The following is an 18,585-nucleotide window of genomic DNA, read 5'->3' as shown; positions in this document are numbered from 1 at the left end:
AGAGCATGTTGGCAGATTCGAGCACTGTGTGGTCGGGCGTTATCCTGCTGAAAAATTGCATTAGGTAGCCGTTGAAGGTAAGGGATTGCCACCGGCCGCAGCACATTATCCAAGTATCGTTGGGCCGTCATAGTGCCCTGAATACGAACTAGAGGTGATATGGAATTGTACGTAATTGCGCCCCAAACCATTATGCACGTTGTCGTGCGGTGAGACGTTCCTCATTTACTGCCGGATTGGATCTGTCTCCACGTCGACGCCACACACGTATGCGGCGACTATCACTGGATAAACAGAAGCGGTATTCATCTGAGAACACGACATTTCGCCATTCTGTCATCCACGTCACTCTAGTTCGGCACCATACTAAACGTTGCTGTCTATGTTGTGGGGTCAATGACAGTCTTCTTAGCGAACGCCGTGATTGCAGACCACGTGCGACCAAACGACGGGAAATGGTTCTGGTTGACACTGGAATATTCAGGGTATCTTGCACCTGCTGCAGAATCGAGGAACAAGTGACTTGTGGGTCTGCTACAGCTTGTCAGTGGATGCGACGATCCACGCGTTCTGACATCACTCTGGCTGCCCCATGCATCCCTCAATCTTACCACATTCTTTGTTCCAACCATCTTCGGCACAGCCGATGCACCGTGCTCGCATCCATGTGGGTATCAGCTGCGATTTGACGTACGGACCAACCTCCCCTTCTCAATCCGATCACCATACCCCTCGTAAAATCGTCTGTCTGCTGGAAGTGCCTTCGTTGACGTCGGCCTGGCACTCTCTCGTGTTACACGTATGCTCCAAGACAAAAACAAAATTTCTTCGATAATTCTCTAGTCAGAAATAACGACACGAATATTGCCCATTCTGCAAGTTCCTTCCCTTATATCTTACTTCACGTACGTCGGAGAGCTGCGCATTTCACATCATTTACATAACTCAGTGATGTATGTCTACTCTAAAATTTGTATAAGTTTCCGAACACTCCTTCTTGGTGTTGCATTTTTAATGTTGAGCAGTGTATTTTGCGTGACATATTACATGTAACTGTACGCATATGAATATGATACATCAAACTTTAAAATTGAAAGTGAAAAATAGCACTTATTTACTGGTTTGCTTATTTTCTAAACTAATGCATTTTTCAAACATAATACATTTTGAATTGAAATATATGAAATATGTGTGTAGATATCCGTATTTTGCAGTAATTTGTTAACAGACAAAATTTTTGCAATTAATTTAAACAAGACTTTTGAAATGAGCCAAGTCCACGTTCATACGCAGTCGCTGTGGCAAATTCGTGATATCCGCGATTTGACGTAGAGTACAGTTGCATACATCTTCTGCATAGGCGGAGTTAGGACGAAAATTTCGGGGGTGCAACAATAACAGGGATCTGGGGCGTGGGGGTTTTCAACAAGGCAGTGGCGAAATCAGATAATAATTTTAGGCCAGGGGGCACTTATAAGTCTAAAAAACGAGATGTAAACCATATTTAGTAACATTAGGCGATCAGCAGTTCTTAACATTTCAAACTGCAGAAAAAGGTTTAAACAAAGATCGATGTTGTTAGAAGCAAGGGGCGAATCCAGCTTCTGGTTTGAAAGGGGATTCACGCCCCAGAAAAAATTTGCAATAGTAGCTTTGAAAACGCAGTTTTAGAGTTCTTGGTGGTATTTTAGGGCAAGGAATGATACGTGGGGCTCCAAGGCTGTTTTTAGAAATTTAAGTCTTATAAATGTGATCATAGTCCATATTCATAGTTTTGGTTAGGAATGACACTCACGGACTGACCCCAATCGATTTTTTTAAAATAGATAGAAATATATGTCCCCCCCCCTACCACTACCTCTTTAATTTTTTATAATTAAAGTTCCAAAAACGCTATGGTGGACAATTTTTGATGCTGTTCCCGGACGATGGTCCTGAAGCTCTCCCCTGGAAAATTTTCGAAATTGAAGTCCTAAAAATGAAGTACTTATGCAATACTCCATGGTATTAAAACGAGGATTTCAAAGGCTACTGCCCCCCCCCCCCAAAAAAAAAAGTTTCTCCTACTTATCACGAAATAGTATAGTTTTCAAAACCAAAATATTAACAATCTTTGATGATAATTAGAGAAAGGGGGTGGGAGACCCTTGTTCGAATATTTTCCAAAATTAAAATCTTAAACACATGAGTGGAAGACCATACTTGGTAACGTTAGGGACACAGCAGTTTTCCAAAACTGAAGCTCCGAAAACACAATTTTAAACGATTTTCGATGTTTTTAGGTGATTATAGGATCTTCCTTGGAAATGTTCCGAAATTGAAGCCCAAAAAACGAAATTTAAGATACTCCGTAATAACAATGGCAAGAGAGAGGGCAACGGGGGGGGGGGGGGGACTGAGGACTTATAGAAAAAATAAAAACGAAATAGAAAGAATGAAAAAATGAAAAAAAGGAGGGGGGGAGTATGAAAGAAAGAGGATTGTGCGAGGAGGAGGGGGGGAGGATACACACAATTCTCCGTCAATAATCTGAAGCTGTTGAAACATTTAAAGGTCAATATTTCTCTTTTTGAAATAAATTAAGGTTTTTTCCCCAATATTTTTTTTTCTTCTTAAAATAACTGCATTTTCCTAAAATGAGATCTTTTCTTCTCTTCAATAATGAAAAATCTATTTTTTAAAAACATCAACTCAGCATTCTGTGGGCAGCGTCACCAGTATTGTGCCCCATCCCCCCTGAATGCACCACTGCAGCAAGAATTCCGGGAGTCCTCCTTCAAATTTTTTGGAAATTTACCGGAAAAATGTTGGTCTTTAATTGAGTTCGGAGTAGATTTTATTAAGTTTATTTTTTTGGACTTGATTATCTATAGTTGTTTCAAAGTAGAAGAATTCGTATTGATATACCAATAAATACACAATTACAGAGCAAACAATTATTCTATACTATAACACAGCACTAGTATAGCAGCTATGAAATTTTTTTTTACCCAACTGCGCTTCTGAGTGACAAATACTACATTAATTTTTTTTTAAACCCAGTCAAAAATTTTGGGGGTGCGGCGCACCCCCTGGCACCCCCCGTAAATCCGCCTATGATTCTTCTGACACATTAAAATTTAAAATATTTAAAGACTAGGTTTTTTTTTTATTTTGCTTGGTCATATCATACGTTATTTTGTCTTTTTAGTGAACTTTTAAACAAAACTAGATATTAAACTAGACAAAGAGTTCCATCAAAAGAAAGATAAATCATCCAACAATTAAAATTATCCCATAAAACGTAAAAAAATCCATGATTTAAGAAAAGAAGTCATTACATAAAAACTGACTAGCTGCGTTGCCCGTCTTTGCCCGGTCCACCTTGAAAATAAAAATTGTGTCAAGTGACGTATATTCAACAATCAGGCGTAAAAAATAAATTAAAAAAACATCATGATTTCCTTTCCAAACAATGACGACAATATTAAAATACTTTTTAGAAATTAAATCCAGAAAGATGGATTTAAAATACGTAACCATGGAAACACAAAATGAAATAAGTTTAAGGAATTAAAATGCGAAAGAAAATGGTTCACAATTTGAATGGAATCGCGATTTCTTAAACTTGATTTAAAAAGGCTTGTAACGTTTTTTTCCTTTCGAGATAAAAGCTTATTTTTTCGACCATAGGTCGAGTTAGATCTGGAGTAAAAAAGGTCGCTTTTTCCAATGGCGTCAAAAAGAAAGCTGTGGGACGATTCCTTCACTTTTTATTGATTTATTTAATGAAGAAAGAAGTGCTTAAATTTCAGCTAAGCCTAAAAAAAATTCGAGCTAAAAACGCAAATAACTCCCGCCATAATAAAGTTAGAGCATTGAAACAAATTGGGTAGAACGCGGAAAATTCTACCCTTTCTAACGATATGTAATATTACTATTTGCGAGTAATTTTTCACCCCCATATTCGGGAATTTATGAAAATTGGAAGTAAATTGGAATAAAAAAATAACTATTAATAGAGTTGTTTTCAAACTGTTCTGCAAACCTTCTCAGGACTCAAAGGAACAAACTTTGAAAATTTCAGCGCAATCGCCGGGTAATTCTCGAGTTTTGCGAGTTCAAACAAACAGACGCTTTTTGGGGACTTCATTTTATACTATGTAGAGAAATGCTAGATTAATATAGCCCGCAAGTTGTAAAAACATTTTAAAAAAACTTCATAAAAATGTTGAATAATCCGTCAAATAAAGAAACTAATAGAATTTATAGCGAAGTTGTAAAATACTTGAAAACAATATAATTTAAAATATAGTATTTTATTATCCAAGTAGCTTTCTTTGCAACAGAGAGGATACAAGAATTGCAATAAAATTTAAACTGCCCAATTCTCACCAAACGAACATAGAATCTTACTGGTCAGAAAATAACATGACGTAAAATTAAGCTTGCCATTATTGTTCCTTAAAAACACAAAACAACATTGTTTCAACTGAATATTTATGACTCGAAATTCTCAATTCTAAAAAAAAAAGACAAAGTAATAATATCCAAGCAAAAACATGTGATATCTCATCAAAAACAAACCTGTTGTAAAAATCCCCCCCCCCCCCCCCACCAAAAAAACCTTTAACTCTTCCCTACAAAAAAGAAAGCTTTCATCTTAAACTAAAAAACCCTCAGCCTCGCGTCATATGCTTCATCTTCTTTATATTATTATATTATCTTCTTCTGTACATATAATAAAACAAGATATTTGTGTGTGTGTGTGTGTGTATGTGTGTGTGTTTGTGGCGCGCATCCTTGGAAAACGGTAAGGCCTAGAAAGATGAAATTTGGTACACAGGTGCAGTTTTTGCCGAAAATGTGCACCTCGGGCTTCGATTTTTGATATTTTAAATAGAAAAAAGTTATTTAATATTTTATGTGTTTTTTTGCACTTTTTAGTACTTTTTACCTCACAGACCCCGAACCAATCGTACCACACAAATATTTTTTGTACTATAGTGTAGGAAATTTAATTTAAATATGATGAATGAAAAAATTTTGAAGATAGAGCATTTTTTGTATTTTTTATAAATTTTTGAAAAAAACCTTTATTTTGCATTTTTTTCTGGGTTTAATTTTTTTCGAAACCCATCCTGCAAAAAGTATTGAACCCTCAATTCTAAAATTTTAGTTGGTAATAGTAAAAACATTCTGCCCCCCCCCTTCAGAAAAAAAAAGTTTTTAAAAATACGCACATAGTTTTTTTTTTTTTTTTAACAATTTTTATAATGGCAGAACACAACGCGAGCTGTTCGCTTGCCGGCTGAGTTCCGAGCTAACCTCATCACGTGATCCAACTAAAATCGTTTGCCTTCTCTTCACCTTTTTTTTTTTTTTCTTCAAGCGCTACTTTTTGAACACTACGGGGAACATAGACCCGTTTTTTTTTTTTTTTTTTTTTTTTTTTTGCTGGCTATTTTGATTAAATAAATAAAGCCCGCGGTTTTTTTGCATGATCTTTGTTTTTGTTACGGATTGGCCGGTTAGGTTATGTAGATAACAGATACAGATAGAGGTTGAGTGGGCAAAAAATGTTTTTGTTTTCAAATTAATACTTATATAAACTAAAAAAAAGATTGTACTGTCAGGAGGTAGATACGCACAGATCGTATAGATTGATAGATAGACAAATATAGAGGTCAATATAAAAGATGGACAGCAAGAAAGAGGCATGCCCGTCATTTAAGGAATTTCAACGGGGGTGTCAGTGCCCTCCCCCCCCACACACACCATGTCTTTGAAAAAACAATGCTTTCACATAAAAGTAGAAGTGCTTTTTGTTATTTTTCGACAAAATTTGCATGAAGAGTACGTCGTTTGTGTCTCCCCTCCCCTTCCTTTAAAAATATTCCAAACGACGGAACTGGAGATAGATCTAGAAAATATTTTATTCAAACTACTAATGATATAGATAGATATAGATTGATTGATACTGCCTAGAAATTTGTTTAAGCAGCCGCCGAAGGCGGCAACATCGGCGTAAAAAGGCGAATGATAATATTGAGAAAAAAGAGAAAAGCATTGATTAATACTGTCGCTAAATTGTCTAAGCAGCCGCCGAATGCGGCAACCCTGACGCAAAAAGGCAAATGGCGTAAAAAGGCGGACCAGCTGGTCGCCGCAGGCGGCTAGTACTAATAATAAAGCTGAAAGTCTCTCTGTCCGGAGGATGTCTGAATGTCTGTAAAATGTCTGGATCTCTGTGACGCACATAGCGCCTAGACCGTTCGGCCGATTTTCATGAAGTTTGGCACAAAGTTAGTTTGTAGCATGGGGGTGTGCATCTCGAAGTGATTTTTCGATAATTCGATTTTGTTCTTTTTCTATTTCAATTTTAAGAACATTTTCCGGAGCAAAATTATCACAAGATGGACGAGTAAATTACGAAATTATCACGACGTGGAATGGGAGAGCGAATGAACATAGTCAATTGGCGAGAATTTCGTCATCCATTATTTGTAAACATACAGGCGAACCGAATGACCTTTTAATTTTCAACTACGGGCAAAGACGTGCGGATACCACTAGTTAAAAATAATACTTTAAAATATTAATGAACAAAATTTTTCTGCTCAACAAATTACAAACTTATGTGTGATTTCTTGAGCGAAAAATTTCGTCATTACCCTTTAAAATTACTACTTTTTAATGAAATATGTACGAACTGTCACGTGTGGGGGACAAAGGGTTGACTTTCTCGAGAAATGGCTCTAACTCGTTTTTGAAATTTTCATGTACTACTTGGTGAATGAATGAAAAGCACCGCGGGGTTATTTTTTATTTTTTTCAAGCAGAAATATATCTCCTCTCCGGAACATGGCAGAATGTTGCCTTCCAATATCTTACAATATTTTTCCCTCTCTCTATGCAACTAACAAAAAGGCGTCAGTTTTCCTATTCCTCGGATCCTTCATTAAAAAAAATGAACGCCATATCCCAAATTAGGTTTTTCCCTATTCACACCCCCTCCCCCCCCTTTTTTTTTTACCCTACTCTTAGTAATAAAGAAATGCAAGAAGCGATTTATTTTTACGTTAAAAAATGTTTAAAAATAGACACACGTTTGTTTTCTCCTACAAATAATAAACATTCCTTGTAGCAGATAGAACTTCAGAGCAGAGAAAAATCAGAAACATTTTACAGCATTTTTTGGGAAATGAAAGTTTTAGAAGAAAAATAAAACCGACCTGTTTGAAACATTTTCGGGTGGATAGAAATTTCATCATCTAGTATAAGAAGGATTCGTTTTTGCGATAGCGATTTTCTAAAAACGGGTTCATTTTGATCCTGCGATAAAGATTTCTGAACCATCTTTTTTTAGGGAATATCGCGGATGTGATGGAAATTCGGGAGACATTTACTTTATTAGGGAACACGGGAGAAGACATAAAAATTTGGAGGAGGTTCACTATTTATTGGATTGAAAAATATTGCAACAGGTTTCTAACCTGCCTTTTTCCCTTTGACAGGACACACACAGTCATTTTGGTTGATGGACATGGACAGGTAGATTACGTTGAGAAGACGATGAAAGAGCCCATCGACGTCACCTCTGACATCACATGGATCACGACTCATATGAAGTTCGCTATACAAGATCCGAGCAGGATTATGTCACGGCTATGATTCTTTTTAGTGTCAAAAACCAAAGAAGTCAAGATACGAGCAAATTGCAAAAGCAGTTGAGGACTGTTTATATATTGTAATGTTTTGGGGCAACAGTCTTGTGATGGTTAAAAACAAGAACAGTCTATAGTAACAAGTCATGAATGTATGTTACTTTATATCAGATTCTATTATAATTGTGCTTTTTATTTTCTCCTGAACTCAGAAGTAAAACGTTACTTCGATGATCATCAAAGCGCGTTTTCTTTCTTTTTTTTTTTTTTTTTTTGCTTCTATAATCATTTGTCAACAGTCTTATAGATTGAAGTCCTATTAAGTTTGATAATCATTTTTATTAATTTATCATGTTCATTATTATATTATCTATTTAAAAATGCTAGATTTTTTAGGAATAAATGAAGCATGTTTTAACCTTCAAAAGGACAGATTTTGCTTATATTTGATGCTCAGTGTGTTGCATAAAATACGCGAAAAGTTCAAATGCGGTAAATTCTACAAAAAAAAAAAAAAAAAAAAAAAAAAGAGCATATGAATAAGAGAATAGGTATCAAAAAATGTTCAAAGAAGTTTTCTTTAATTATTTTTTTTTTTCTTTTAAACTTTTTCCGCCTTCTTTTTTTAAAAGCTTTATTTAATTTTTAGGATTTTTAACTTACTAACTTAAGTTACTAACAAAAAATATTGAATCAAACTATGAAATCTTCAATTTTATTCAAAGTTTTATCGTCTAATAGGCAAACATGTCCATATATTCTCGTTGCTCAAGTGCGGCTAAATTTAGCTAATTGCCTACAGATAGATAACTTCGAATTAGGAAAAGAAAGTTTTGAAAGAAATAATATTTTAATTTGTTTATCTATTGAAAGCAAGTTTTCTTTCATTTTTGTATGACATAATTTCATGCTCTCTTAGGTGTACGCATATCATCCGTGAGTCATTCCATGTCAAGTGTCCTAGGAGTCCCCACTCGACCATCTCCGATTTTTATTAAATTTTATAGAAGTGTAGAGATGCCTTTGAAACTAACCTATGCAAATTTTCAGCTTCCTGGATCCAAATATTGAGGATCTAGGGTCTCCCAAAAAAGTGATCCAAAATAGCGGATCAGCTTTTTGTGACAAATTGCCATTTTTACACTAAGTTTGCAGAAAATTTTAACACACTAGAAACCTGAAATTTTAGGAGCTTAAAGTAGCTCCTTTTAGCTTAGGAGCTTAAAGTAGGCTGCTAATACCTTCAAGTATTTTTGGGAATTTGAGCTCATTAGATTTTTTATAACACGCATGTAAACTCGTGAAAAAGCGAGGCGGGGAAATTTTTTCCTCGATTTTAGTTTGTCATAAAATCTGAACAAAATTAATTCAAACGCTCTTATATAGTGATTATGTTGTAAAAATATTTGTTTTTAATGGGTTAGAGTTTCAGAGCTTAAATATCTATTTTCTAAAAGATAATGTCATCCAAAGTGGCTCAAAACCGTTCAAGTGAAAAATAGCCTATTATCAAAGCGCTATAACTCAAGTTTGTCACCTCGCATCTTCTTCTCTTTAATACCATTAGAAAGAACATATTGGTTCCTTTCGAAACAAGTTTTTTCCTCGATGATGTTCTTTCGAATAAGGATTAAAAAAAAAAAAAAAGCTTGAAATTCTGTCTGACGTAACGAATAGCTCACATTACGAGAAATGCTATCACACTGAAAACCTGAAATTTAAGGATTTGAAAGTACTTTTGGTTGTCAATACGTTCTAGTATTTTTATGAATAGGGGCTCATTTACTTTTGTGTAACACGCATGCAAAGTCACAAAAAAACGCAGTGGAGAAACTTTTTCCCGGGTTTTAGAGTGTCATAAACTCTGAATAAAAATAATTTTAAAGCTCATACTTATTAATTCTATCGTCAATATACATGTTTTTAATGGGTTACAGTCGTAGAGCGTAAATATTGATTTTCTAAAAGATAATAGCATCCAAAGTGACTGTCAAAATCGATCACATGAAAAATAACCTATTTTTAATGTGCTGTAGCTAAAGTTTGTCACCCTGCATCTTCTTTTCGTTGATACCATTAAAAGTAACATATTTTTCCTTATAAAAATAGTTTCTCTTTCCGATGGTGTTCTTTCAGATAAGCGTTAAAAAATTAGCTTGAAATACTATTTGCCGTCAGCGAAAAAATCGTGTTCTACAATAAATAAAGAATGGTGAATGCCGTGGAAACAGAATAAAAGGGATTTTTCAACACTGTTATTAGTTAGAAGTAGTTTTTTACTTCTCTTTTAAGAAGGATTTTTGCAAATGAAATATGATAGAAAAGGAAAAATATCTTGTTCTGTCTGATGTATTATTAGTCTGCTTCCAGAACAGGGTATTTTTCTGTTTCTGTCATACTTAATTTGCAAAAGACTTCTTAAAAGAGAATTAAAAAACTATTTATGACTAAAATCAGTTGCAAAATCCCTATTAGTCGGTTTCTTCGGCATTCTTTTATTTATTGTAGAACGAGGTTTTCTCGCTAACGACAAATGGTATTTCAAGCTCATTTTTTACGCTTATTTAAAAGAACACCATAGGAGAGAAACTATTTTTATAGGGAAAATATGTTCTTTCTAATAGTACCAACGAAAAGAAGATGCAAGGTGACAAACTTTAGCTACAGCGCATTAAAAATAGGCTGTTTTTCATGTGATCGATTTGACAGCCAGTTTGGATGCCAATATCTTTTAGAAAATCAATATTTATGCTCTGCAACTATAACAAATTAAAAGCATGCGTATAGACAATAGAATTACAAAGTAAGAGAGTTTTAATCATTTTTGTTCAGAATTGATGACATTCTAAAATCTAGGGAAAAGTTTCCCCACTGCGAATTTTCTTACGGCTTTGCATGCGTGTTACACAAAAATTAATGTACTCAAATTCATAAAAATACTAGAACGTATTGACAACTAAAAGTTCTTACAAATCCTAAGATTTTAGACTTCCAGTGTGATAAAATTTCTCCTAATGAGAGCTTAAACATGGCGATTCGTTACGACATACAGAATTTCAAGCTCATTTTTTTTTAAATCCTTATTCGAAAGAACACCATCAAAAAAAAAAAAAAAAAAAAACTTGTTTCGAAAGGAAAAAAAATATGTTCTTTCTAATGGTATTAACGAAAAGAAGATGCGAGGTGACGAACTTGAGCTACAGCGCTTTGAAAATACGTTATTTTTCACTTGAACGGTTTTGATATCAACTTTGAATGACAATATCTTTTATAAATGGATATTTAAGCTCTGAAACTCTAACCCATCAAACACAAGTATTTTTACAACATAATCACGATGTATGAGCCTTTGAATTAATTTTGTCCAGATTTTATGACAAATTAAAGTACAGAAAAAAATTTCCCCGCCGCACTTTTTCACGAGTTTACATGTGCATGTCACGTGCAATAAAAAATCTAATGAGCTCAAATTCCCAAAAATACTTGAAAGTATTAACAGCCTATTCTACTTTAAGCTCCTAAAATTTCAGGTTTCTAGTGTGTTAAAATTTTCTGCAAACTTAATGTAAAAAATGGCGTTACAAAAAGCTCCTCCATTTTGGATCACTTTTTTGGGAAACCCTAACTCCTCAGGATTTGAATCTAGGAAGCTGAAAATTTGCATAGGTTAATTTCAACGGCATCTCTATACTTCTATAAAATTTCATTCAAATCAGAGAGAGAGTCAAGTGGGGACGATTTGAAAAATTAGGTCAGTTAACGTGAAATGACACCTATATAAATAAAATAAAGAATATATAAGGGTGATTCTCCAAAATCCTAACAATATCCAGGAGCCTAACACAAAGATTGTTTGACTAAGAATTTTTTCCTTTTTTTTTTCAATAGTTAGAAAGAACGTTTCCGATGTTATTCCATTCTAATTAAAACAATAACTCATTTATTTTTTCCTACAAAATTTTTTGAACAACCAGAAAGTCATTCTTTTGGCGTGTCAACATTCGTTTCTCAAATATATTTGTACAGCTACATTATTCGACCATAGTACTCAGCAAATGAGAAAAACAGATCAATCTTCATTCGCAAAATCGTTAGATACCTTGAATGAAAAAAAAAAAAACGATCTGCATGGGAGTACTTCCTACTTTCTTGATGGCGGCGAATTGGTTCATCAGTTATCCTGATCCTCGTTTAAAATACTTCGAGATATGAAAGTCAACATGAAGCATATGAAAGCAAAAGATTTGGAAAACAGACCATAGTATTCAATGGGTGTAAGAAACCAAATATAAAAGCATTAGATGAAAATTCACCTATAATTATTCCGAAAAACAATTTTCTTTCCAATTCTGTAAAAAAACAACGTTTTGTCAACATGCTGGCGAGCTATTTTCAAAGGAGAGGTTATTTTGTGATTTAAACAGAAGGTGACGCTGACGCAGACACGGTGATAGTGGAAGAAGCTGTAAAAATCGCCCAGGAAAAACAAGTGATGGTAGTTGCGAAGGATGCAGACATTTTAATCCTTTTATTACATAATTCTTCTAAGAATATTTTAATACATCACCCCCGAAGGTCCCTGTTCCTGTCTCTGTAGGGATTCACCAGAACACCAGGATGAATATTTTAATACAATTTTGCCACACAATCTGATCAAGTTCGTGACATTCAAGCCATCAGAAATCTATTGGTGGGAAAGCCTTGTTATGTTTTCTGAAAACGCCATAAGGAATATACAGTAATAATATTTCAACTTTAATATTAATTAAAACTTAATCCTACATCGGCATCCAAAGTTACAAACTATTAGTATAACTGAATAAAAAAAATCTATTATCACGGAGTATATCCTTTGTTTTTAAGATTTGACTCTTAAGACTGTTGATCACGCCATTTCAGATCATCGAAAGATGTTACTTTGAAATATTTGGTTGAAATCGGTTGTAAGATTATTGTGTCACTATATGTAGGTAACATCGACACAGGCCACTTAAGCGCGCTTCGCTACAATCAATACCTTAGGAGAAAGAATTGAGCTAAAGAAAAATTTTGACATAGCTCGTTTGCCCCCAACGCAAGATGAATCGAAATATTACCTATATCGAGTACATTTGCAGGGCTTTATTTGAAAAAACCTTGAATGGGCAGCCTTCCGCCGAAGATCCTTGTTTTCGTTAGGGACATTTTGAGCGCGCTGATATTTTTATTTTTTAGAAATTCAATAATCCTTTTGAACACACTATGGAGGCTGGATTCGTTAAAGCATAATCTAAATAATCTTCCTCAAGTAACACCAATGAGGTATTCGAATATTTCCGAGGGGATGAGACATTTAATGTTCCAGAAACGCGAGGAGTTAAATTCGAGGAGAAAGCCTTTTACGTTTTGGTCTTCGAAGTCGAATGCACGTCCTTCGGTTTCTCCCCTATCGGAAGAGCGCATGATGTCACTTCCTATGCCATTTGACGTCACAAGCGCTTGAAATTTAAAAATTAATTTAAGAAAAACTACTTATCGTATCGCAAAAAATTTTTCACCTATGATGTTCATACATGTTACTGCATCATATAAAAATAAAATTTAAAAATCGAAAACTTCCCTATTACAAACTCGTGATCCCAAACTTTCAGGATGGCAGTTGGTAGATGGAGAATTTCAGCCACTATCCAGACGGCCAGCGCTAGAATAACTCTTACTTGCCAAAACACACTAGACGAACCATGCAACACTACAAAATGTATATGACGTCGATATGAACTTCCATACTCTGTAATTTGTAAAAATTGTTGAGGAAATAACTGCAAAATCACAGGAAACATTTTGAATTTCGATGAAGATGAGATTTTATTTTGGTAATGTAAATATTTATGAAACGCCTTTAAATTCATGATTTGGTTTTTTCTTCCTACTTATTTTTCTTTTAAATGTATTTATTCAACCTTTTTGAAAACTGTCCACGGACGCAAAGTTATCTGCAGTTTTCTTATACTGCTTTGATTAATAAATAATGTTTTTAATACAACAAGAGACTTCAGTGTTTCGGCTCCTATTTCACTATTTCATGATTTTCTTTCCTTTCAATCTAAAACAAAATCATTTCCTTTTGAGCAAGAAATTTCCTTTCATTTGATACCATACATGATGTTTTTGAAAATTTTCCAGGATTTTTCAAAATGGCAACAAAAAAAAAAAAAAAAAACGCATTTCTAGCTTCAGTGCGAACGTAAATTTTTATTCTGCCCACTTTACTTTAAATATCCCATTTTATATTCCTTTTCAGCATGAAATTTAATTTATTTGATACCACACACGATTTAAAAAAAAAAAAAAAAAAACATCTTTTTTTCCCAAGATGGCGGCAAAAAAAAAAAAAAACGCATTTTTCACTACAATACAGATGTATGTTTTTACCATCTTCACTTCACTTAAAGTATCCCATATTATATCAGTGTTATATATGTATATTTCAATATATTTCATTCCCCCATATATATTTCAGTAACCCCATATTCAGTGTTAAACTTCCTTCCATTTGATATCACACATGATTTTTTTTTTTTAATTTTTTTTTAAATTTTCAAGATCACGGGCCAAAAAACGCATTTGTCCCAATAGTACGGATGTATATTTTTAGTATGTTTAATAGAAGTGTGTTTACCTATCATTTACCACAAGAATCACTTTCTGTTGCAATTTGTTTGACCCCAAGGTGTTTTTAGCCTCATTTCTACAGCACTATTTGCGCGATCTCATTTAAAATTAGCGTGAAAACAATTCAGAAGGTTGCCACTTCTTTTTTCTCGACTGTGACTAAATAAAATTTTGTGTTTTTTTTTCGAGGTAAAAATTTCCTCTTTTAATTACCATTTGGGCGGATTTATCTTCTTTCTTTTTTTTAATTAATTTTTTAGGATTTTAGTTGTATTTACGGAGGGTTGCGTTTAATTTATTCGGGAATTTTTCACTAGCCGTTTTCTCTCTTTAAGAATAATTATTTGGACGGGAAAGTTTTGTAGCATTTTTTTTTCTCCCTCTCTCTAATTGAAGCCTGATTGTTGAACATGCGTCACTTGACATAACTTTTATTTTCGAGGTAGACCGTGCAAAGCCGGGCAATGCAGTTAGTTCTTAAATAAAAGAAATAAAATATTAATTTAGTGAGTACGTTTATTTCTAAGAATGTGGGGGCAAAGGGAAATATTTATAATAAATGACATGTTTTCAAAACAAATAAATAAGAAATTTTAATTGAAAACTGCTGTATTAAAGAGAGAACAATATAATTTATAATGGAATCAATCAGTTCATCATATTTTTCAATTGATTCTTCACTTAATTGTGTGCATTTGTTTGTACATAAACATAAATTACGCATAAAGAGTTCAAAAAAATTTTCCTGTGGAACAAGAAGGAGAGCATTAAGTGTCCCAGCTTAAAATTATTTAGAGTTAAAATGTGATTTAAGATTGTGCTAAACATTTTTTGTTGGACCGAAAAGTAATGTCGTTTTTTCAATCAAATAAAATGTTTATCAGGTTTTTATTTTTGCTCAATGATGTAATTTCCCTCGTTATCAACAACCTTATGTCATATCCTGTATAAATTTTTAACCCTAGATGGATAAACAATTAACTGGTTTTGGAACAAAATATCTTTAGATGTCATTTCGGATCTTAATCAAATTTTCATGGCTTTTGTTGCACAGTGATAGGAACAAAGGGAAATCATGTGGTGGAAAGTCGGGTGAGTATAGTGGGTTGAGGCAACCCACTGATATCATTTTTTTTTCATGGGTTATAATTTAGCAGTTTGGTCTTGCACAATCACGTTTATTCAGAATTACGCCATTTCTGTTGACAACCGCCATCTGATTTCCTTTTGTTATTATCGAATATTTCATTTTCTAAGAGAAAACAACTTGAAAATTTGACTACTATTCATAATGCCAACTCTAGATATATTTCGCTCCAAAACCAGTTCTTTACAGTGATTCGGGATTGGTAACTTGCACGTTAAATAACAGAAAGATGCCAAAACGAACGGAAATTACGTTGTTGGGTGGAAATTTTGTTTGAAAAAAAAAGTTACTTTTCTGGTCCCTCTAATAATTGTCAATTATGTTACATTTTACATTAAAAAAAAAACTAAAACACAGCTTGAAGGGGGAAAAAAATTCCTCAAAAGAAAAAATGTTTATAAATGTCCCAACAGCCTATTTCGCTTTCTGTTGAAGGGCGATTCTCGGAAAAATGTCCCGTGCGTAACGCTATTTTTTTTTTTTTTTTTTTTTTTATTTTATTCAAGTAACTAGTGGTACCCGCACACGGCTTTGCCCGTAATAGAAAAATTAAAAGGTCTTTTGGTTCGCCTGTATATTTACAAATAATGTATGGTGAATTTTCTCGCCCATTGGCTTGTACCCATGTTACGGTTCCACGTTATGATAATTTCGTAATTTACTTGTCCATGTTATGATATTTTTGTTCTTAAAATTGGATTGGAAAAAGAACCACGTCGAATTTTCGAAAAATCGCTTCGATGTGCACACCCCCATGGTACAAACTAACTTTGTGCCAAATTTTATGAAAATCGGCCGAACGGTCTAGGCGCTATGCGCGTCACAGAGATCCTGACAGACAGAGATCCGGACAGAGGACATTCAGCTTTATTATTAGTAAAGATAAAGACTATTAATTAAATATGGGATTAGCTGTTATGCTGTGATAGTACACTAAAGCATGTTTTATTCCCCAACAGCATTATTTTTATAAGGTTTTGGCTAGCTGGAAAAAATAAAAAAACTTTGCGTTACGCACAGGACATTTTTTCGAGAATCTCCCTGCAGTTGTTTCGTAAATAATGCAATTACGAAGTTATTTCGTAAATAAATTTCATTGATTCTTTTAATACTTTAAAGATTACTATTTATTATATCTTTCATGTTTAGTTGACGACTTTGAATTATACAGTCTATATACAAGATGAATCGAATTCTTTTTACTTTATTTTACATAATGTAAAAGCACTTATTTTCGCGAAGATAAAGGTATCGGTGATTTTGCGAGCAGAAAATTTTGCAAATTTTAAGTGAACAAAACCGAAAGTCGGAAAAAAAAAAACATTTAATGAGGCTTTTATTTTTGTGTTTCCGACTATCTTGTTAAAGTCTCGTGAAAATAAGAGCTCTTACAGTAAAGGAGTACAGTAAAGTAGAGTACAATAAGTAAATCACAGTAAAGGAAGTAGTGTAGGATCACGAAAGCATTTTCCCTCAAATTTCGGTCAAAGTTTCTCTTTTAATCAGCATGTTGAGTAGTTTGCTAGGCCAATAAATTAACCAAAGGCTTAAGACGAAGAAAATGGAGCTAGAAATTTTTAGATTGGTACTTGTGTTTCGTTTTAGAAATTATTGTTTACAATCATGTAATATGTAAATACAAAATCTACAATTTATTAGTTATATATTATTTATTAAAAATCTTCAAAATGATGACATTTGAAAAGGCAAACAAATACATTTGATTTGAACAAATCGACTTGTTTCGATAAAGAAAATTTGATTCGCAAAAGAACAAATGTTGATCAAAATAATTAAGCACATACTCTATCTCAAAAGAAAAAAAAAGATAACAAATAGAAAATTTTTATGCAGTCGAACCCTTCTATTGCAAACCCGGGATATAACGATCCTCCGGAAAAACAACCCTTTTAAATGGTCCCAACTGAACCAGTAAGTCGTTGATTTATTTTCAAACGCTTGTTAAGATCACCAAACAGTAGAGACGGCTATAATGATCCAAAAATGGCTAAAAGCTTTAATAGCAGACTTGCCTCCAACAATCCAAAAAATTTTAATTGCTTTTGATAACATTGGTCTCACTCAGCTATGTTTATTATAATTTTTCCCCAAAGATAGACATCATCTTCCGCAATAGTTACCCCTTTTTCACCAGAATGACTCGTCCAAACCACATACGTGTTTTACCTATTGTTCCTCTGACAATATTGTGATCTTCACCCTGATCACAGCTAAACTAGGCAAGCGGCAAACTTTTCTGAAAAAAAAGTTTTTTTTTTCTAAAATTTTAAAAGCAGCCTACATCTCAATTTGCAGGAATTTATAATTTCTAAATTTGAATCGATTATTGCAGAAAGGGTATAAGTCACATTTTTTTCAAAATTGAGTTAGCTGTGGTTTTCCCACGCCTGCATGTAGAGACATCGACTAGTGTAGCAGGGAAGTCAATTCTTGTACAACAAAGCACATTATTTAGGGGTCACATTTTTCGTTTAGTTTCGAAAGGGCGTAGGTCCCGATCTTATGCCCTTTCTGCACTAAACGCGAAGGAAGAAATAGTAAGACGCAATGGCAAGATCATAGAAGGACTAGATTTTTTGGCATAGTGAAGTAAAAACAAATAACTCCTTTGATCTAACATAATTTCGGTTATGGTAGGTTCGCCAGTTCGGGGGGTAGGGGATTCGAAATCACGGAATCCGAATGGAATTCGCCAATCTCTCAGGGACTTTATTAATATCACTCTAGGAACTGCGAAAAAACTGTATGCTTTCAGTGAGATATACGCTGATGGTCAAAATAAGAACAACACTGCAGGAGACTTTTTATAGAAATAAAACTGAAGAAATTTAACAAGATTGCTGATGACTTTCCTTTGAGAGGACATTTGCGATCGGGATCTTAGGACAGTAAGGCGAATGTTGAACAGCTATGACAGATTATAACCATGTGAAATCCAATCTCTTATAAGTAAAATCCTGAAATAATATCAAGATTCACCGTCAAATCTGCTGAAAACAATAAAATCTGTAATGCTTAAACAGGTGCCCTTCATTTTTTAAAAGAGGACTTATCTCCCAAATTGAGATTTTGGAAAAAGATTCTACTGGGCAACAAATGTTTTCAATTATCAACATTCAT

At 33.9% G+C, this 18,585-nt stretch overlaps 1 protein-coding gene across 1 annotated transcript in view; it reads left to right on the top strand.

The window, feature by feature from the left end:
- Window positions 1-7,888, top strand: part of LOC129234654 (transport and Golgi organization protein 2 homolog) — an 81,494-nt gene extending 73,606 nt beyond the window's left edge. The window contains exon 7 of the mRNA XM_054868694.1: window positions 7,497-7,888. Within this exon, the coding sequence (XP_054724669.1) occupies window positions 7,497-7,653 (157 nt within the window). The 3' untranslated portion in view covers window positions 7,654-7,888. The remainder of the gene's footprint in view (window positions 1-7,496) is intronic.
- Window positions 7,889-18,585: the final 10,697 nt, after the last annotated feature.

This window comes from Uloborus diversus, chromosome 1 (assembly GCF_026930045.1).
Source record: "Uloborus diversus isolate 005 chromosome 1, Udiv.v.3.1, whole genome shotgun sequence".
Lineage (NCBI taxonomy): Eukaryota > Metazoa > Arthropoda > Arachnida > Araneae > Uloboridae > Uloborus > Uloborus diversus.
This window is presented reverse-complemented; position numbering and strand designations above follow the sequence as displayed.